This window comes from Xenia sp. Carnegie-2017, unplaced genomic scaffold, assembly GCF_021976095.1.
Source record: "Xenia sp. Carnegie-2017 unplaced genomic scaffold, XeniaSp_v1 HiC_scaffold_24, whole genome shotgun sequence".
NCBI classification, from domain to species: Eukaryota; Metazoa; Cnidaria; class Anthozoa; order Malacalcyonacea; family Xeniidae; genus Xenia; species Xenia sp. Carnegie-2017.
The window spans coordinates 1,157,271-1,180,520 of NW_025813487.1; the positions used below are offsets into that span (position 1 = coordinate 1,157,271).

General features: G+C 33.2%; 1 protein-coding gene and 2 long non-coding RNA genes across 3 annotated transcripts; all 3 read right to left on the minus strand.

Moving 5' to 3' along the window:
* Window positions 1-1,252: 1,252 nt before the first annotated feature.
* Window positions 1,253-10,362, minus strand: LOC124450975. The gene is made up of 3 exons (XR_006950290.1): window positions 10,352-10,362; window positions 9,898-9,903; window positions 1,253-1,317 (listed from the first exon to the last, which is right to left on the minus strand). It is a non-coding gene; the product is annotated as an uncharacterized LOC124450975 (long non-coding RNA).
* Window positions 10,363-18,070: 7,708 nt separating this feature from the next.
* LOC124450978 lies at window positions 18,071-18,576 on the minus strand. The gene is made up of 2 exons (XR_006950293.1): window positions 18,508-18,576; window positions 18,071-18,325 (listed from the first exon to the last, which is right to left on the minus strand). It is a non-coding gene; the product is annotated as an uncharacterized LOC124450978 (long non-coding RNA).
* Window positions 18,577-18,865: 289 nt separating this feature from the next.
* LOC124451183 lies at window positions 18,866-22,421 on the minus strand. The gene is made up of 6 exons (XM_047001809.1): window positions 22,060-22,421; window positions 20,267-20,436; window positions 20,050-20,223; window positions 19,596-19,712; window positions 18,913-19,031; window positions 18,866-18,871 (listed from the first exon to the last, which is right to left on the minus strand). The coding sequence occupies exons 1-6, from the start codon at window positions 22,419-22,421 to the stop codon at window positions 18,866-18,868; spliced, it is 948 nt and encodes a 315-aa protein (XP_046857765.1).
* Between the last annotated feature and the right edge of the window lie 829 nt (window positions 22,422-23,250).

Consider the following 23,250-nt stretch of genomic DNA (forward strand, 5'->3'; position numbering starts at 1 on the left):
TTATCTACTCAACTTACAAACCACAAGACATAGATCATGTTTTTCCACTCGCTTGTTTTCCATCTTCGTAGATTATGGTCCAATCATTTCAATTTTAATGCTCACATGTACAAATGCCGTTATGGAATATCCATTCAATATGTTTATACCATTCCATACACAAAGTAATCGACGTAACCAATAAAGGGGCTACTGGCATTATGAATCACCATTTCGATAGATTACTGTTTACAATGCACTCTTATGGTAACTTCAAGTGAAGGAAAAAAGATCACTTCAATACCCCAGTTATATCATCACTCAAATAATGCTTAGTGCAGATTTGATTTCCTATGAATGTCAGCTGACCACCTTTTGGTGGGCTCATATAAAAATGGGGCCCATCATCATTATATGAACAAACAACTGACATCCACAAAGAGTCCAAACTGCAAATGAACATTTTTCGCCTTGAATCACCATGGCACATGAGTAATGACAAACTAGTAAGAGTAATTGAAGTGAAAGTCACAGGTGGTAAAGGGACTTTCACAACTCTATCCATGTGGGATCTACAATATAAAAAAATATGAAACATATCTACGACATTTCATGACGAAGAACTCTACATATGACGTTAGTTTGCGTTTTTAAATTCTTAATCAGATGTATTGCGAATGAGCAAATTGTTATATGTTTTCTTTTGACTATCCAAATGGTAGAACATTCACAACATTGCACAAATATCTTTAGCCGGTTAAGTTGAAAGATGTAACAAGTTTCAAAGGATCAAAGGCTTTACATCGTTATCAAAGCATTTTACATTGAAAGCTTTCATATTATGAGTACTATCATTAAGACTAGTTGATTATTCCATGCAACTCATACTTCAGTACTTCGTCAGTAAAAAGACAGAATTCACCTTTCTTTCTACAACGTTAAAGTTACTAAGTTTCCGTTGTTAACATTTGTTTAAATTACGTCATGACTAAAATTTTTTATTGTGATTGGCTGCTTTGAGCTTTTCACCTTTCACAGAGACAATATGTAACCACATCTATCTATTTGAACAAAGAAATTTATTAGAATCTACAATTTTTTGCATTTTAATGTCATTACGCAAAGCAAAGATGCATGATGTTGTAGGTTAAGATTCATGAGACGATAATGAATTTATATACTAGAGTTTATTTTTGTCCAAATATTCATTGAATCTTGCAGTCATATGTTGCTAAGTTAAGGTTAGGAAAAAATTTAAGGGCTTCTGTTATCCCCGAGGTTCTACTACTAAAAATATAGTAGAGAGTCGTAGAAAAACGAGCATAAAAACAATTACGGCTTTCGTTCATTGCAAGTCTACACCTTAATCTATGAAAGCTGCACTTCTATGCACTCAACCACAAAGTGCATTGGAGACAGATGGCAAATTTAGTCTATTTATATTCATTGCATATATTCAGTTATAACTAATGTGATATTGAAGAAACAAACCAGAAATAAGTAGCATCAATAAAAACCATTGAGAGTTTCACAAGAACAATAGAGATAAATCCAAAAACAAACTATCAATTATCGTCAGTTTAGACACTTACATTTGTAGTTTCCAGCCGTAGGATCTATTTTCATACAGGATTTTGAAGTTTCTTTTTGCTGCTGCTATCAACATTTAAGACGTAATACTGATAGTATATATCTGTACATCGTGGCTTTCAAATGTTTAAATATGTGCAGTATGTCCTTGTTCAGTAGCATTTAGATATTGGCGGTCTTGATTTTTTATCAACACGTTTAAATACATCTGCAATCAAATGAGACTTGTTTCGGTAACTTGTCTTCGAGGAGAGTTGAAGGCAACAACTTTATTGTGCTTGGCACAATCTCAAATCTTTATACTTGTCGTCTATGTGTAAAGTCTTGTTCCATCTCATATGAACAACATTTACCTTCCATGACGCCTCGTGGTTTATATGTGGCTTAAAGTGAATAATATCTTTATAAATAGTGTTAAGCATGTCATTATATGTATTTGTTCCACATGATTGTTTAACCCTCTGGGAGCCGTGCCTTTTCAAAAGTTCTTACACATCTCGTTTGGTGATTGTTGCCTGTGAGCAACAACGGCCTCTATAGGGTTAAAATACATTGTTTGTACTTGAACAAATTATCGGATATCTATGAAATCTAATTTTTAAAAACAAAACGTATTGTTGCCAAACAAAAGAACTGTGCTCTCCCTACATTAATATACATAAAATGCTAGTAACAATTGACCATTATTAAGCGATATTACGCCAATTATTTATTAATTAAATATAATTAGCCTATTAAATAACGCTAATATTATAATTTTGAGCTTGAAGATGTTGGTGACGTCAATCAGAACGCCCTTAAACCATTCTCAGAACCTTAACTTATCAAGATATGACTGCAAGATTCAATGAAGATTTGGTCAAAATTAAAGTCCAGTTTTTAAATTCATTAAGGTCTAATGAATCCTAACCTACCCTACAACGTCATGCATCGTTACTTTTGCATAACGACATTAAAACGCAGAAGAAATCGTAACATTTTAACGATATTTTTAATTTAAACGCGTTGAATGAGGTCAAGACGTGGTCTCTTTATATTGACAACTACAGATTGAAAGATTTGGTCACAAAACTCTAGTTTAAAGATGATTTCTTTTGTTTGTATTCAAATTGTAAAAATAGACCACCGTGATCCTTCATAATAACCTCATATTATTTCAAACAAAATTTAACACATATCAACTCATTGAAATTCTATAAAACCTGGATCATGTTTTTCATTCTCCACTTTTCATCTTTATAGAGTATAGTCATTTTTCCTACCTCAATGTAAATGTTCACATACAAATGACGCTATACAATGTTCTTTTAATAACTTTATATTATTAATTTATGGTGTAACCTCCCTATTTAACCCTTACAGTACAGATATCATGGACCGTCCTTTCACAACATATTTACCACTATAAATTTAACTTTTTAGTTGCGAATAGTAAAACCATTCACATTACAAAGATTATAACCATTTCTTCCATAAATTTCTTACTTCGCCAGTAAATACAAAGTACTTACATTTCATCTCTACAAAGTTAAATGGACCTGACTTACGTTAAAGCACAAAATAGGAAATGAACAGAAGGCCAACTCAGGGGTGCGATAAGTCCCAGATTTTTTATGCACTTACGTCAGATCCTCCATTACTCTATCAAGTACTGCGGTTGTCAACTACTATAAATTATACAATACAATGGAATTTTTTTTGTAAGAGAATCGCGCTTTCAAGTAAAAATTCCTTAAAAAAGGCACTGGCGTTTTCGCTGAATACGGTTGGACGATAAGTGTAACTGCAACAAAATATTTGCGGATACGAATGAATCCGGATACGTGTAGACGGGGCCTAAGATGCCTCGTTTTCAATTAGGTGATTCTCAGTTAGTAATGATTGTTTCAGTGTAAGAAAAGTCATTAAAATTCAAAAATGAAAAGATATAATATCGAGCTATTTACATAGTTTGAGGTATCAGATTACTGTGAATGTGTAAGTGTGATGGTGATGTATAGTTAGGGTGAGGTGTTGAGACTAGAAAAGCTTAAGAGGGATGGAGCTGCCTTGGGTGTTCGAATATGTTGGAGCAGGATGAGATGATTTTAAAATCATCTGGAGAAGCAGGGTGGTTGGAGGAGTTACTATGAGAAAGAATACTTGACATTAATGAGTTAGTATAGCGTGTCATTTTTGATAAAACCGACTACTATAACAAAATGTCAGAAATCCTCTCCGATTCCTCCAAATTTGAACTCATAAACGAAGACTCTGTGAAAGTCACCCTACAACGTGAAACCCAGTTGAAATCATTACTCAAACAACGCAAGAAAACGAAATCAATTGGTGAACAAACTTACAATACACGCTATCTGTAAGAAATTGCCACTTTATGTTAACGACAGCTTATACCACGAAATTGATGGTGTTGCTATGGAAAGTCCCCTTGGCCCTCTTTTTGCCAACATATTCATGTATTTCCATGAACAAAACTGAATGAAAAACTGCCCCCACAAATTCAAACCTATTCTCTACAGAGGATATGTCGATGATTGCTTTCTCCTTTTTAAATCACTTGATCACAGGTTTTAGTGGTGAACGCAAAAAAGTTTTAAGAGGTTTATTTAATCAAAACATAGTCTAAATTCTTTCAAACCATCTTCATTGAGATGTCAAATTTTCTCAACAGCAAAATTCAAAAGAGACACGAAAACACGAAATTAAGTATTCCATAGCTATCTATGATTATGATAAACGTATGAAAAAAAATTTTCGTTGCCAATGTCCTTTAATACGGCAGATTGAATTATATTTACTGCAACTTGCTAATTGGGAAAGCTCTGGCTCCTTAGCTTGGGTAAACCATCAAGTATCTTAATAATCATATGTTCTGAATTTATAAATTTGTAAATGGGTGAATATATAAATGTGTACTTTATGTAAACCTGATGCAGCTGCATTTCACAACAAAGTCAACGTTTTTAACATTGCTTGTTTTAAATTTTAAAACTTCTAAGCATTTTTATACCCTACAATCATCTCAAGGGTTTTTGACGTAAAATTTTTTTTGCAAAGAACAAATGCAAGATTGTCGGTGGGAGCAACTACGCATCTACTACTGCTGACATGAAATTATAAATCAGATATGTCGCCCACGATGCCTTATGGATACATTGACAAAAACGACAGTGTGATGTACGATCCTAAACTTCATAGTAAACAAATGTTTTTACCACTGATGAGACTCAAAGGTTCGACCGGAGATATAAATATATCGTGGAAAGTCGAGTTTCAACAAAGTTCATTCAAAGTATCTCCTGAATTAGGAGAAGTGCTTATGAGGGAAGGCCAGTGGAATTCATCTATGCGACTTCAATTTTACTCCATACCAGAAAATGAAAAAGACGTCTACATTTTTGTTCATTTGTTTAATATTTCTGGAGGGGCAAGTTTTAGGAACACAACCCAAGTGAAAATCGTGTTTTCTTCCAAATTCTTCGTATCGACGAAAACGAGGACTACAGACAAGAACAACTTGATTTTCAACATCGTCTTACCATCAGTGGGTGAATGCTTTGGCTTAATCCTCATAATATCGGTAATAGTTATTCTGTACAGACGATGTTTCAGAAGAAGGTATGACACGGTTTAGGTAGGACCTTTCATTCTAAAATTATTTACGTTGATTATTTTTAGTTAGACTTTCAAATTGAATCAAAACAGGCCAATTGACTGGCCCGCCATTATGGTAAACAAATGCGTAATAAGATATGCACAAAAGAAAATTCAATGGAGTGAGCTTTCTGTGTTTCCTCATTCTATGATTATGGACTGTTTTGCATTACTGGAAGCAATGTTGGTTCTTCACTTCCCCGAAATGACGTACTATGAACCCTTGAGGTCACGTGCACACAAACTATATCTCATTGTCACTGCAAACAGTTGAAGTAAACAGAAACTTTAAAACAATTTACACATCCTTGAAAACTATACGGGCTTCCGATACCGGAATCTGAAATCCGGAATAAAAACTTTCAGACCCAACCACTCATCGAAAAAAATACATTGCGCTTATGAATTCTGATATTAATATATTCAGATGGAACTATTGCAAACATTGAGAATTATTTGGAGCTTATTGATTATAAATTAAATTAAATTTTTATGTTATCTTTTGAACTTTTAGAGACAAGAGGACAGAGTCGACAGGTGGTAGTCATGCATCAGGCTAACCCAATTTATGATGAAACATCCTTCATATCTGCGAAGGAGTGAATATCCTAAACAATTTTTTAAAACTTTAGCTTTTGTATAATCACAATGCCATAATGGCGTAGGATAATTTTGTAGTTTCTAATATTTGGTTGTACTCAAACATAAGCATTCATAACTAAATTCTAATTATTTCAAGAACTATGATTAAAAATCCATTTTTGTCACCTTGTCTATATTTCAACACGAGAATCGCTATTATGAGCATATAACTAAGTTAGCAATGAGAATGTGGAGAAATGCTAACAAAAACACTAAAATATAGTTAAAGGCAGTCCTTTCTTCCTGATTCATGCTTTGAATAGCAGTCTTTTGGATTCAATAAGCGGATACGACTCACTTTGTGATTCTTATCAACAATTTTTAACTTACGAAAAAATTCTTGAAAGCATGCAGACAGAGCTAAATATAATTATTTAACAAGGAAGATTTTCTAGCAAATAAGTTTCCTAACAATATCAAACATAATCTTATATATAAATGTAAGCTTAGCATGCGTTACGTGATGGTTAACGACCACCCTTTATTCAAAGACAGCATAGTACAGAGAAGGTTTGAGAGGAATAATAACCATGGTCCATTCGTATCACATACTTTGTGGTAGTATACTGAAAATTTTTTCATTGTCTACTTTGAACGCTTGCCTGTCTACTTATGCGTACTTCTATGTTTATTCTTCGTGCATGTCTACTTATGCGTACTTCTATGTTTATTCTTCGTGCCTTTCTACTTATGCGTACATCTATGTTTATTCTTCGTGCCTGTCTACTTATGTGTACTTCTATGTTTATTCTTCGTGCATGTCTACTTATGCGTACTTCTATGTTTATTCTTCGTGCCTGTCTACTTATGTGTACTTCTATGTTTATTCTTCGTGCCTGTCTACTTATGTACTTCTATGTTTATTCTTCGTGCATGTCTACTTATGTAACTTCTATGTTTATTCTTCGTGCATGTCTACTTATGTGTACTTCTATGTTTATTCTTCGTGCATGTCTACTTATGTGTACTTCTATGTTTATTCTTCGTGCCTGTCTACTTATGTGTACTTCTATGTTTATTCTTCGTGCATGTCTAGTTATATGTACTTCTATGTTTATTCTTCGTGCCTGTCTACTTATGTACTTCTATGTTTATTCTTCGTGCATGTCTAGTTATGTACTTCTATGTTTATTCTTCGTGCCTGTCTACTTATGTACTTCTATGTTTATTCTTCGTGCCTGTCTAGTTATACTTCTATGTTTATTCTTCGTGCTTTCTACTTATGCGTACTTCTTTGTTTATTCTTCGTGCCTGTCTACTTATGTACTTCTATGTTTATTCTTCGTGCATGTCTACTTATGTGTACTTCTATGTTTATTCTTCGTGCATGTCTACTTATGCGTACTTATGTTTATTCTTCGTGCATGTCTACTTATGCACTTCTATGTTTATTCTTCGTGCCTGTCTACTTATGTACTTCTATGTTTATTCTTCGTTCCTGTCTACTTATGCGTACTTCTATGTTTATTCTTCGTGCATGTCTACTTATGTACTTCTATGTTTATTCTTCGTGCCTTTCTACTTATGTACTTCTATGTTTATTCTTCGTGCCTGTCTATTTATGCACTACTATGTTTATTCTTCGTGCCTGTTTACTTATGCGTACTTCTATGTTTATTCTTCGTGCATGTCTACTTATGTACTTCTATGTTTATTCTTCGTGCCTGTCTACTTATGTACTTCTATGTTTATTCTTCGTGCCTGTCTACTTATGCGTACTTCTATGTTTATTCTTCAGCCTGTCTACTTATGCACTTCTATGTTTATTCTTCGTGCATGTCTACTTATACTTCTATGTTTATTCTTCGTGCCTTCTACTTATGCGTTCTTGTTTATTCTTCGTGCCTGTCTACTTATGCACTTCTATGTTTATTCTTCGTGCCTGTTTACTTATGTACTTCTATGTTTATTCTTCGTGCATGTCTACTTATGTACTTCTATGTTTATTCTTCGTGCCTGTCTACTTATGTACTTCTATGTTTATTCTTCGTGCCTGTCTACTTATGTGTACTTCTATGTTTATTCTTCGTGCCTGTCTACTTATGTACTTCTATGTTTATTCTTCGTGCCTGTCTACTTATGTACTTCTATGTTTATTCTTCGTGCATGTCTACTTATGTACTTCTATGTTTATTCTTCGTGCCTGTCTACTTATGTGTACTTCTATGTTTATTCTTCGTGCATGTCTACTTATGTACTTCTATGTTTATTCTTCGTGCATGTCTATTTATGTACTTCTATGTTTATTCTTCGTGCATGTCTACTTATACTTCTATGTTTATTCTTCGTGCCTGTCTACTTATGCGTACTTCTATGTTTATTCTTCGTGCATGTCTACTTATGCGTACTTCTATGTTTATTCTTCGTGCCTGTCTACTTATGTGTACTTCTATGTTTATTCTTCGTGCCTGTCTACTTATGCGTACTTCTATGTTTATTCTTCGTGCATGTCTACTTATGCGTACTTCTATGTTTATTCTTCGTGCATGTCTACTTATGTACTTCTATGTTTATTCTTCGTGCATGTCTACTTATGTGTACTTCTATGTTTATTCTTCGTGCATGTCTACTTATGCGTACTTCTATGTTTATTCTTCGTGCATGTCTACTTATGTACTTCTATGTTTATTCTTCGTGCATGTCTACTTATGTACTTCTATGTTTATTCTTCGTGCCTGTCTACTTATGTACTTCTATGTTTATTCTTCGTGCCTGTCTACTTATGTACTTCTATGTTTATTCTTCGTGCCTGTCTACTTTATGTACTTCTATGTTTATTCTTCGTGCATGTCTACTTAGCTACTATGTTTATTCTTCGTGCCTGTCTACTTATGTACTTCTATGTTTATTCTTCGTGCCTGTCCTTATATGTACTTCTATGTTTATTCTTCAGCCTGTCTACTTATGTACTTCTATGTTTATTCTTCATGCCTTCTACTTATGCGTACTTCTATGTTTATTCTTCGTGCCTTTCTACTTATGCACTTCTATGTTTATTCTTCGTGCCTGTCTACTTATGCGTACTTCTATGTTTATTCTTCGTGCCTGTCTACTTATGCGTACTTCTATGTTTATTCTTCGTGCATGTCTACTTATGCGTACTTCTATGTTTATTCTTCGTGCCTGTCTACTTATGCGTACTTCTATGTTTATTCTTCGTGCATGTCTACTTATGCGTACTTCTATGTTTATTCTTCGTGCATGTCTACTTATGCGTACTTCTATGTTTATTCTTCGTGCATGTCTACTGCGTACTTCTATGTTTATTCTTCGTGCATGTCTACTTATGTACTTCTATGTTTATTCTTCGTGCCTGTCTACTTATGCGTACTTCTATGTTTATTCTTCGTGCCTGTCTACTTATGCGTACTTCTATGTTTATTCTTCGTGCATTTTGCTGACTGTAGAGTTTGCTCGTGCATATTCTATAAAAAGATTATAAAAATATTTTTTAAATTTGCTATTTTTTTCTGGTGACCAAATAACCTTGTAAGTCTAAGGTAGCCCGCAAGAATCCATCTTCCACAGTAATATTCTATTTAGTGCTGTTTCGAAAATTGGTGGGGTGGGGGCGGGGTCAGAAAATTAAAACTTTTCCTAAATTGAAATCGATGATTTTTAAGTGTGAGGGGACATGTCTCCCCCGTTCCCACAGGATTTGACGACGCATCACAATCCGTTAAGGCAACTATTTTTGGTCTTACTCTTGTTGAACAAGATCTGTTCTAATTTTGACTACCTCATTGCATTTTCACTCTTGATTGGTCAAAAATAATTTAAAGCATGAAACAGAAAAATGGACTGTGGTAGTCAGACGTTTTTGTTATATGAAGCAAACGTATCAAACAAATTTGGGAGACATATGTAAGACGAATATCAAAAATGCAGAACATAACTGTAAAATTTTGACGTACATGTGCTACTTTGAACTTCAATGTCAATTGCTTTAGATGAACTGCTTGTTGCATTCAATAATTCTTTGGAAATTTGCACCCATCTTACACTCATTCTTGCCTAGGCTTGAAGGTGCACTCCCCCCTTCAAACATCACCTTAATCCATCATTGGACTAAAAACACAGTAATATCCTAGTGCCGATGACATATATTGGTGAATATAAATCATAAACTAATAAAACATTTACATTATCAACAGATGATGAATCAGATAGAAAACGGATAATAATTAATAGTTTAGCAAATTCAATAATTAGCAGGGACTGATTCGCATGGGGTAGTGGCCACATAGCCATCCTAGCAATGCCTATAAGGATAGCAAATTTGCCTACAAAGATTAATGTAGTAAGCTATAAAGTAAAAGCAATGGTAAACTGCTTTAAATGGTGCTCATTGACAAAAATATCTCATAATAATAGTATAAGTATAACAGAATTTAAAAAACATAATAGTCAATCTAGAGAAAGGGTGGCTAATGGATTATCAATAAAAATGTTTACTATGTTTCCCAATGAATGCCTGATTTTTTACATGTACTTTGCAAATATTTTGTGTTTGTCTAAACAATGAAATCAAGTTTCTAAATAAGAAGAAAGATAGACAATTTAAGGCATGGTTCTAACATAAAAGTTATCACATTAAAAGATTAGAAATGAAAAATTAGAAAACTCCAAAAAGAGGTATTCAAGAAATAGGTAACAAGAAAAATATATGATTCTGCAGAAGCAATGTGAAACTTAACACAAAGAATTCAGTCATGGAAACTCTGATATAAAACTTCATATACATAGTATAAAATACAGTAGTAAATATGCATGAGAAGCTATTAAATTTATTTTCTTTCGGCTTATCACTAATCAGGGGTTGCCAAAGAAAATCATCCACAAGCTGTTATTACCAATCATAATAATTCAAAATGTACATATGTATACTAAATGATAATATTGAAAGAAGTTTTTGTAGTGAGAGTTGTAGCTAGTGTAAACAACATCATATAGATAAACTGGTTGATGCTTAAGGAGTGCCAATAAAGTATGAAATATGGTATAGGGAGAAACACAAGTTGAAGTAAGTATGGAATGACTTGTGTATCATCCTATAATAAATTTTACATAATACAATAAAGTTTTTATTATATTATCATACATATATCATATGGAAAAATGAATGCATTCTTCTGGAATATGTTATTATCATATTGCGTAAATGATAATTAGGACCATTACATTTAGCAATACTACCCATTGGCAAAGAATAATTAAACCACAAAAAACTCTGATACATGGCAAGGTACCTAACATTTTTAAAGTAGCCACTAAAATCTAATCTGAACTACACAGCCAAACAATATTATAACCTACACATAAAATGAAAATTTGACATTACTTATCGTTGAAGAGTTAAAATAATTGATAAATTTTACCTGAACGGACGATTAAATTTCTGCTCACAAAAAAAATCGTGGGGAGCTTTGCTGATTGCTTCTTGCTTCTTTATACTTCTTGATACCTCTTTATCTACCGCCATTTTTTAAACGGTTCAACGTCACGTGACTTTTTCATACTTCAGCACAGCATTCTATGGCTGAGAAACAGCTCTTTAATAACCCTGTATGGTCCCCGAACTCCCGTTTAGCATATCTGCAACAATCACTAAACCAAATGAGTTGTGATTAAAAAAAAGATGTGGTCGATTAAGGGTTCAATGCAACAAACAAGGCCGTAGCTAGAGCCTTATTGTATACGAGAATGGAAAAGGTATGTAAATGTCAGCTCTCATGAGTCAATAATTAGTTATATTTATATATATTTTAGTTAAATCTTCCCACTTCTAGGCTAAGAATGAGCTCCTTTCATATATTAGGCTAAACTTCAGTTCGCATTTAACTGTAGACACCGTTGAAGCGCAAGCAATTAACGCTCAAAAAAGGCTTCTTATAATTTCTCTTAATATAGACTTACAACTGCAGACTTACAACTGCAGACTTACAACTGCAGACTTGCAGCACACTCTCTTGAGATGCTTTTGCTGTTTTTAGGTTTTCTCTAGCAATGACATGAACGTGGCAACTTTTAGAGAGGGGATTGGTAGTGGTGTTGAATGAATGAAACCAAAAGGTATAAGAGAGTTTTTATATAAAAATGTCGAGAAATTTGGGGACTAAGCAGTAATTTCTCTTATAATGACTTTCTTCTTGTAAATCAAATCTCTTCTCCAACTTAGCATTGACTTTTTCACGATCCATAGACGTCCCATACGTGTCTATAAAATACTGCTCCACTAGGTTCTTCAATAATAACTGTTAGGTTATGCTCTCATGTGATGTGTATACGTGTATCTTGTAAAGTGTGTGTTAACTTCCTACATATTTAACTATAGAAATGATTGTAAACGTAATCGATATTATTTGTAACAAGAGCTGAGGAAAGAAAATGACCAATCATAGTTTAGCGTCACGTATGTAAATAGATGTATCATTATGTGTATCAGTTAGTTGTCGTGTGCTAGTTTTTCTTCTATATGTAGGAATAAATGTAATAAAACCTCCAGACATCAGTGTGATTATTTATCATGGCCACTGCATCAAACCCAACAGGTTGTGGGCCCAGGAGAGCAATAATGTTCAATGGAGATGAAAATAAGTATGAGCTATGGGAAGTGCTATGCCTAAGTGCAAAATCCGAAAAAGCTTGAACCTAGAAGCAAGAAGGGGATTTTCATTGGGTATGATAAGTGTTGCCCTGCATACCTGGTATATTACCCGGGAAACATGAAAGTAGAGAGAGTAAGATGCGTAAAGTTTTTTGATAGTATCCATGATGAGATTGAGAAGACTCCAACGGACGATGAAATTTACCAACCTTCTTACGCAACACCTACGTCAGAACAGCCTACTGCAGAAATAGGGGGGAAACCTGATAATTTAGAAGGGAATGACACTGTAAGGTATCCAACCCGAACCCGGAATAGGCCAGCATATCTAGATGAGTGTGTAGTTGAAAACATAACCGATACCACAACTAAGCTTGCAGTCGATTATTGTTACAGGTTGAATGATTTACCCACTTCTTATTCAGAAGCTGTAAGTTCTAAAGAGTCAGTCCAGTGGAAAAACGCCATGGACGATGAGTTTACCTCATTAGTGGATAATAACACTTTCACACCTACTGAGTTACCCCCAAATCGTGAAATAGTGGGTGGAAAATGGTGTACACAATCAAAACAGGCATGAACAATGAGGAGACGTTTAAGGCTAGGTATGTAGCTAAGGGTTATTCTCAAGTCTCAAAAATTGACTATCATGAGACGTTCGCACCCACTGATTTACATTATGATAGGCACTAGGCCGGACTTATGCTATGTAGTTACCAAACTGTCTCAATACATGTCCAAACCGACTGTTGCATCATTAAATGCAGCAAAGCATGTCCTAAGATACCTTAAGGGGACACCACAATTAAATCTAACGTTTAGAAAGAGCGAGAACCCTTTAGAATTGGTAGGATACAGTGATTTAGATTGGGGAATGCTAGTGAATATCATAGCAAATATTCCAGTAATGAGTTAACGACTAAATATACTTTATAGCTTATTTGCTGGTTTTGGCTCCCAACTTTCTCAATAAATTAATTCTAAAAATTACACAATATTGACAAAAGCCACGAATAGCTATAATTATAATGAAAAAGAGAGAAAACTACAGGAAATACAAAAAACATATACGTATAACTGGTTTTTTAAAAAACATAATTTTGTGCTCACTTTGCCCATAGTGCTTTGGACATTTTGATAAAACTAGTGACGCGTAAAATAGAAATTCTCAGAAAACTGTTTTGAAAAAGATCCTGAGTGCGAGTAAAAAGATATATCAGTGTTGTTAAACTCACTCGATAGTAAACTTGCTATAACAAGCCACGATTACTTTGCAGAATATGAGAGCATGCTGGGGTAGGAAAACTGATAATTGTGGGAGGGAGGGGGTCAAATTCATGTATTTATGTTATAAGCCTGAAAAAAAGCTGGATTTAAAAAAAAAATTAACTTGCTTTTTGATGAATAGATGAAGAGCTCTTCCCCCTCCCCCTCCCCCGAAAAAAGGAAAAAATTAACGATATTCTTAAGCCCATATTTAAGAACACTTGAAAACTATGAAAATCCGAAAGTCTAAATGCAAATCTTCCCATCATGCTTTTTGTCTCCAAAACAATTTACATTATGGTTAGCCACAAAATCTTGGTCCAACCAAATGAGGGTAAGGTGATGCTTTCTGCTGTGCCATATGTTTCCATGTTCCCGCTTGTTCAATTTTAATACCTCAAAGTTGTTGAGATGCGAATTAATACTACCCAACACCAAGATTTCAACGATGAAAACATGCCTGTGAACATATTAGCATCATTTACAAGCAATTTATATGTCGACAGAAGATACAAAGATGCAAGGCTTCAGAATTTGGTGACCGTGACTGTGATTATAATTTAGCTCTTATATATATTTTGCATGTGAGATAGTAAGAATATTTCTACAAGCAAATATCTCACCAGTGAAAGCGACATGCTCCTTTTTGTGGACATTACGATACCTAAAAACTGAGCTATTGAAGGTTTGGCATTATGAAAAAAATACGTAAAAAGATATCGCGCTCCTTTTTAAATAATTCCATATAATTGACTATAGATACAAAGGGGAGGTCGAGAATATTATTTTTACTGCAAAGCGATCATTTCAGCGGAAAAAGATTAATTGTCATCCATGTTTTAGCATTATTGACCCAGTCCACCAAGCCGCTGCAGTTATTATACAGTTCAATGACATATATACATATAAATCAGATATGGCGTCAACGAGAACGCTTAAAAGATTTCCTCCATCACATTCATACCATGTTCTCAATTTGAGAAGTATCGCGCGCTTTAGACGATCTTATACACAGCAAAAGTTGAATATTTTATAAGTTTTCTTACAACCTATTTTGTTTTGTTTCTTTAAGAACGTGTGTATTTGAAACGATGACAACATAGCATGGTAGTGCAATAACTTTAAAATATTCTACAAAGTACATACACATACTACAACATACATTTACACACTACATAGTACATACTCATACTTAGAACTAAATCAATAAATCTCCTTAATGTGATTCATGGATACATGTAATTCAAACGAAAAAAAAAGAAAGAAACATATTGTTCAATTTATCCGCGGACCTTGATCGTTAATCGACAGCTAAAAACAAAGCTTTTTCCGTTACCTCTAATGGCGAAATCATAAGTAATGTCATATTTCCCAATTCCAAAATTTCCTTCGCCTAAAATTGCTCCTGATGGTGACAGACTAATCAGTGTATGTGGACACTTTGGTTTTGGCTCGTTCCGTTTAACATATACAACGGTTGTTCTTCCTAATATTCTTTGTTATTGGTGCTGCACTTTGGCATTCACATGCTGTGAGTAAGAACAAGAAATGTTTTTATCTTACCCAAAATATAACTAATAAAACATATGTTAGTGCAAGTAGTGATGAATGGATTATAGAAAACGAGAACAGTCTTTACACACACTAAAATATTCATTAAATGATGTTTGTGAGTATAGATGGTGATAAACGAAGAAAAGAGAACAAAAACTATTTTTACACAATCTAAAACAAAACTAAGATAACTTGTGCAACTGTCAGTAAAGATAAACGAATAAGAGAAAAAGAGAACAGTATTTATAATTCCAAAATTATAAACTACGTAAGGTAATGTGTGTCAGTGAAGGTATTGATGAATGAACAACAGAGAAAAGAGCGGTCTTTAAAATATAAACTATGTAAGGTAATGTGTGTCAGTGAAGGTATTGATGAATGAACAACAGAGAAAAGAGCGATCTTTAAAATATAAACTATGTAAGGTAATGTGTGTCAGTGAGGGTATTGATGAATGAACAACAGAGAAAAGAGCGGTCTTTAAAATATAAACTAAGTAAGGTAATGTGTGTCAGTGAGGGTATTGATGAATGAAAGAGAAAAGAGCGGTCTTAAAATATAAACTATGTAAGGTAATGTGTCAGTGAGGTATTGATGAATGAACAACAGAGAAAAGAGCGGTCTTTAAAATATAAACTAAGGTAATGTGTCAGTGAGCGTATTGATGAATGAACAACAGAGAAAAGAGTGGTCTTTAAAATATAAACTAAGTAAGGTAATGTGTGTCAGTGAGGGTATTGATGAATGAACAACAGAGAAAAGAGCGATCTTTAAAATATAAACTACGTAAGGTAATGAGTGTCAGGGAAGGTATTGATGAATGAACAACAGAGAAAAGAGCGGTCTTTAAAATATAAACTAAGTAAGGTAATGTGTGTCAGTGAAGGTATTGATGAATGAACAACAGAGAAAAGAACGGTTTTTAAAATACAAACTAAGACGACATATATGTCCGTTTTTGTGGTGATGAAATACTTTACAGAGAAATGATATAGTTTCCATTGGGATATTTAAAGCTTACAAATACTTTTCGTCAATACTTACTTTCAACTTTAATATCTATGTAACATTTAAGATAAAATCCTTCTCTGAATGTGAAAGTATATTCAATACGATGATTCCCAACAGCAAAATCGTGTGGGGATGTGATATTTGGTTTAATCGTCATCGTATATTGAGGAACTCTGTTCGTTCTACATCGAACTGGTATCGGCCAACTTACAGTCACCGCTTTTTTTGATGAATTAATGTAAACAGTTGAAGATTGAAAAGACGAACAGCTACAGTGACCTTTTTATAGGAAAGTACTAAAATCAACATCACGTAAGGGAATATTTACTTATATGACAATGCTAAATAGTAAACTTGCATATAAAATAATTTTTTGCTAGCCACAAGACATCATAAAACAGCTACAATGACCATTTTATAGGAAAGTATTAAAATCAACATCACGTAAGGGAATATTTACTTATATGACAATGCTAAATAGTAAACTTGCATATAAAATAATTTTTTGCTAGCCACAAGACATCATAAAACAGCTACAGTGACCTTTTTATAGGAAAGTATTAAAATCAACATCACGTAAGGGAATATTTACTTATATGACAATGCTAAATAGTAGACTTGCATATAAAATAATTTTTTGCTAGCCACAAGACATCATAAAACAGCTACAATGACCTTTTTATAGGAAAGTACTAAAATCAACATCACGTAAGGGAATATTTACTTATATGACAATGCTAAATAGTAAACTTGCATATAAAATAATTTTTTGCTAGCCACAAGACATCATAAAACAGCTACAGTGACCATTTTATAGGAAAGTATTAAAATCAACATCACGTAAGGGAATATTTACTTATATGACAATGCTAAATAGTAAACTTGCATATAAAATAATTTTTTGCTAGCCACAAGACATCATAAAACAGCTACAGTGATCTTTTTATAGGAAAGTACTAAAATCAACATCACGTAAGGGAATATTTACTTATATGACAATGCTAAATAGTAGACTTGCATATAAAATAATTTTTTGCTAGCCACAAGACATCATAAAACAGCTACAGTGACCTTTTTATAGGAAAGTACTAAAATCAACATCACGTAAGGGAATATTTACTTATATGACAATGCTAAATAGTAGACTTGCATATAAAATAATTTTTTGCTAGCCACAAGACATCATAAAACAGCTACAATGACCTTTTTATAGGAAAGTACTAAAATCAACATCACGTAAGGGAATATTTACTTATATGACAATGCTAAATAGTAAACTTGCATATAAAATAATTTTTTGCTAGCCACAAGACATCATAAAACAGCTACAGTGACCTTTTTATAGGAAAGTACTAAAATCAACATCACGTAAGGGAATATTTACTTATATGACAATGCTAAATAGTAGACTTGCATATAAAATAATTTTTTGCTAGCCACAAGACATCATAAAACAGCTACAATGACCTTTTTATAGGAAAGTACTAAAGTCAATATCACGTAAGGGAATATTTACTTATATGACAATGTTAAATAGTAAACTTGCATATAAAATAATTTTTTGCTAGCCACAAGACATCATAAAACAGCTACAATGACCTTTTTATAGGAAAGTACTAAAATCAACATCACGTAAGGGAATATTTACTTATATGACAATGCTAAATAGTAAACTTGCATATAAAATCATTTTTTGCTAGCCACAAGACATCATAAAACAGCTATAAATAATATAACTTCCGTTTTTGCTTTATAAAACACGACAGGTCATTTGATGACTTCATTTAATGACGATAAGACTTCAACAACAACAAAACTGTAAATTGATACAAACCTGGTATAAAAGTAGTACAGAAGGGATCAACAATTTTGTTCAGTATTTCGTTCAGAGAATCAACTTCTGTGTCAAAAGTTGTCTTTTCTGAAGTTGATATTTTTTTAATGACTGGCTTAATCTCTTTCACCATAGATGGCCAGCCAACAGCAACACCAACAATAAGAATGCCTTTGTCTTTCATTGATCTGATATTATTGAATTGATTAAAATATAATACATTAAATCTAGTGAATGGTAGATGACGGTAGAGAGCTATAAATCTTTTTGTGATGAAAATAAAGGTTGTTGATAAATTTGTAACGAGAGAATGTTATCATGGAAAACTTAAAGAAAAATCAAAGAGTAACTTTAACACATCATTTATCACCTTGAATATTTGTAAGCGTCCTTTAATTCAACGCCTTTTTTCCTTCCATTTGGTTCACCATCTGTTATCAATAAGACAACGTCAGGGATGTTTGGTCGGTTGTTGTGTGGACTGCTCTCCTTGAATATCTTGTTCGTAAAATAAAATGTATTTTGCAATGTAATCAGTCAAAGAGATGTGTTATTTTACAGCTTTCCTATCTTAAAGGAGAAATTCACCTGTTTGTCCACAATGCCTGCACCAGTTCCAGTCATCGTTCTATCACCAGAAACAGCCTCCCATACTAAAACATGTTTTATAAATGTTATGTACTCTGTTTTGTCTTAGCAGAGAAATGTAGAAGAATCTCGTATGACGTTTATCGCTGAATGTAACGATAGCAATTTGGGTTCCGTTAGGGCCGACTTTGAGCTTAGGACTGAAAACCAACTTTTTTAGAAACGGTTTTATTTTCCTATCAAAGTTGTGTTTGCCAATAGAGTATGATGTATCAAGGAGAAGAACCATGTCTGTCTTACATATCTCTAAATTAAAGGTAGAAAATTAACATAAAACGTGCGAGTAATGTAATTTCAAATTTGTCATTTAAATAACAATAACAGATTCATAAAGCAGTTACTGAATGAACAAAGATACGGTTTTCAAAGTTATCACTGATTTGTAGTTTGTTTAATTCGAGTCGATAAATTTAGAAATAATGTAAAACACAGTAAGCTCAAAGCTGCTTCTTACTAGTTGTTGGTATTGGTTTACAGACAGTTTTCTAACAACAGTTTCTGGTAAAGTAGCACGGCAACAAAGTTAAGAAGTTGAGAACAAAATTGTAGCATTTTATACGTCTAATTGAGGATGATATTTATGTTTAGAGCATGTAAAGTTTTTTAGTTGGTGAATAATAAGCCACTTATTTTAAAAAGATAATACTTTTAAGATAGACAGTTATATAAAACCAAAGACAAGAAATGAAAATAGCTAAAATAAACACTTGTCCATTTAACAATGAAAACATATGCAAAATAATTTGGATTGTAGAGAACAAGCTAGATGCTCTGCTTTTAGTACTGTTATAAAAAAATCCATATATCTACCTGTACATGAATTACATTCTCCTTCATATCCTTCCATACATTTGCATTCTAATGTTTCATCAACTTTGTTGTAGTATGTGTTGGATCCACATATGGGAAAATTGAAGGGTTTTGTCACTAAATATTGGTATTTAATAGGTAGAGTTTAACTAATGGCAGTAAATGTTTACAAGAATTAAAGTACATATGTAAAAGATAAATGCAGGAATTACAAACTTGTTTCTTCGAAACGATTTTTAATTGCTTTTTCAAATATATATGAGCATAATGATATGGATGTGAATCATAAAAATTTAGCTTTTTCAATGACTTTTTAAATGTGACTTTTCATATAAATCATTACCTAGCCTAAACTTTACGTAAGTGCATGTGTTAGTTTGTTTGAGTTATGAGCAGTATTTGTTATTTTGTGTTTTGATGAATCATATGTTTAATGATTTGATATTTCACTTACCATTTGACACTACACTAGTGCTTTGTACTACAGCCATACCATGATGACCATCACTCACAGCCACAGGGATGGAAAAGTTATAAGTCAAGTTATCTGTTGTGTTATAGGCCGTTACTATGCCTTTCTTTGCACTATTTATGACATATACAAAATTTCCAAATACTTTTATTCGTGCTCCTGATATTGCAAAACATCCACATTTTGGCGAGGTAATCACATGAATACACAGTGTCATCGGAAACTCGCCAATATAACTTCTCTTCACCCATGTCAAGAGTAAGATCATATGCGTTTGACTCAAGAGAAACTGATGAAACGTGATCATTATTTGAAATCCTACTCCATATCCAAATTTTATGATATTTTTCTTCTGCTGAGAAAAGATACCTTAAACAAAAAGTTCTCGCTGAAATAGTAACATTAATTAGAAAGTATGGTGTAAGTTTGGTACTATATATTATTATTTCTATAGATTGTTTAAAAGGTGCAATCAGTTGTTTTCCAATTCTCAAATACTTGCTATGCAGTGTGTCTCAAACGTACGTTTTCTTTCTAAGTAAACCGGAGTACATTGAATGATCCATGAGCTATGCAAAGCTCACGTTTATAGGTTTGAGCACTGTGGGAACTCTACAATACAATCCATACAATGTGTAACCGTACGTTCTGTGTCCCAAGCGCAGGAGTCACCTTAAATATGGTGATAGGCGGGAGGGCACATTATATAAATACTTTGTATACACCACATGTATATGTATTGAGAATATTGGAGCGACATTTTGTTGCTATTTTTCAGATAGCATATTCAAAAAGTTCTGTACCAGATATAAATAATTTTGAGACGCGCAAGGGCTTCACAAATTGCAATGGAGCATTGCAAATATTTTGGATTTCATTGTATACAAGTATATGTTCATTGTTATTTTAATATTTTGTGAAACCAAGCAGAAATTATTTGTAATTTATGTAAGTTTCGAGCACTCGGACGATTGTGAGACAAGCAATAGATTGAATATATTAAAAATAAGACGCTTGTTAACCTAAAGGAGTGTTCTCTTGCTTCCGACATCTGTTTTTGAGACGTGGAAGGGCCCGAAGGGGGGACTTATAAATGTTAACTGAACTTTGATAGGGTACCAAAACAGCGCTCAAAGCCACAAGCTTATTGCTACACTCATTTCAGTGTCGCACATCGCAATGGCATATTTCATATTCGCTAGTACTTCCTACTTATAATTTGACATATCATGAAAAGCTCATAGGAAGAACAAATTGTATTGGAAAAAATTGAAAACCAGCAATAGATGTCAGCTCATTGAAATGCTTGGAGATAGATCAAAATCAACGAAGCTAACTCAAAACTGAAAAGCCCATCTATTTTGGGCATGTTTTCTAGATGTATAAAACATCTTTATGCTTGAAATAAGCTGAAATTTATTTTTCTTTTGATTTCTTCATCAAATTTATAGTAATTTTGACTAAAGATAACATATTTCTACATACTTCATAAACTACGAACCTTTTAAGGATATTTTTCCAAAGGGAGGATTTTTAATTTATTACCCATAATATTATTGAGCCTATTGCTCCTTGTTGCAAACTTAGGAAGTATATAAGACTTTGTATCTTGTTAGCCTTTCAAAGTTTCATCTGACCCATAAAATCGATGGCAACCTGCTCATTTTGCTTTTAGAACAAACACTTGGTATGCTTGTTATTGGTCTGTCTTAAGAAAATGACTAAATATATGTTCAGTGCAGTTGACTTTAGCTAGTCATTCATGCACATTTTATATATACGTGAACTCTTCGAACATCTAACATACAAAAGCTGTATAGAAGAACTCTAACAATTTACAATTTGCAACATCTTAAACAGCATAAAGGAAAATAAACACAGTAACATTGTCAAGAATATGACAAGTCGTTCAAAATAAATTATATTTTTTACATCAAAATAGATTCTGAAGTTTACTTTTAGAAATTTGATGGAAAAATTTTCAATATGTACCCCTTGATTGGATCAAATGTGATCATATTAAATTTTAAGCCCGGTGTAAATCTCATAACGCTTGAATTTTTGCTGTTTAAAGAAATTTGCTGGATGATGTTATTCGACTTGACGTAGAATATACGACGTCCGATCCAGTCAACTGTCATATCATGAGCGCAAGCATTTTCTTCAAAAATTTCAACATCAGTCATATCCAGGTTTGATCTTTTGATATCTCCAAGTTCAATATAGTAAATCATGTCCTCAGATACATCGATCTCCATGTCATAATGGTTGCAACATATATGATAAAAACTATCTCTGAATCCATGAATAATATCAACATGAAAATCTTCGGTAAGAATATCAACTGCGTACATTTTATTAAATTTTAAAATGATTAGGTATGGCTCAGGATAAACACCTAAACAAGTAAAATCAAAATTATAACAAGACAACAGTAATACACCTAAAACACAAGCCACCCGATAAATTTCTGTCTGTCTTCAACATGTGACCTTTCCAATTATGTGTAGTTTCTTTGCACCAAATACTGTTTTTGAGAAAATTGATTTGTAAGTCCGTTATTAATATTTTTTTACCAAGACATAAAAGGACAAATTCAAAGGCTTGATGTATAATACAAAGACTTATAAAGTTGTTTATCATTTAATTCCCAATTGTTAGTTTGTACATATAAATAATTAGTATTGGTAGCTGTAAGTTGTTCAAGCAAAACAGAAGAGTAGCAGCGCTTGAAGGGTTAGCATTTTGAAAAATTATATCTTGCTCTTGACATACATTACACAATTACAGAAGACAAAGTATTGCACAATAATACCTATGGAAGTCCTGAGAAGGACTGTTTTTGTTGTTGTTGACTGACGTTTCGACAACCTTAGCGGTAGTCATCTTCAGAGTCAAATGAGGAGTAAACGTCAGGTTAGCCGTATTTGTTATCTGGTTCTTACGACATTGTATTGTGTGTACAGGAAATGTGTATTGTCATTGTGAATTAGTGTGAAGTGAAATATTTCTATTTTTAGTTGTGATGTGTGATTTAGGTGTGATGTTTTTAGTTGTAACGTGCGGGTGTCAATTGTGTATTGTCATTGTGAATTAGTGTGAAGTGTAATGTTTTTGGTTGATCGTTTGTTTGTATTGTGAATAAGTCGTTTGTAAGGTGCCGGTAATTGCTGTGATCGGTTC

Excerpts from the sequence above, each read along its gene's own strand:
- LOC124451183 (XM_047001809.1), bottom strand. The coding sequence starts at position 22,421 with ATGTACGCAGTTGATATTCTTACCGAAGATTTTCATGTTGATATTATT. Across the intron at positions 20,437-22,059 it reads ACATTTGATCCAATCAAGGG|GTATCTTTTCTCAGCAGAAG; the intron begins GTACATATTGAA and ends TTTTTGTTTAAG. Across the intron at positions 20,224-20,266 it reads CGATGACACTGTGTATTCAT|CACGAATAAAAGTATTTGGA; the intron begins GTGATTACCTCG and ends CAATATCAGGAG.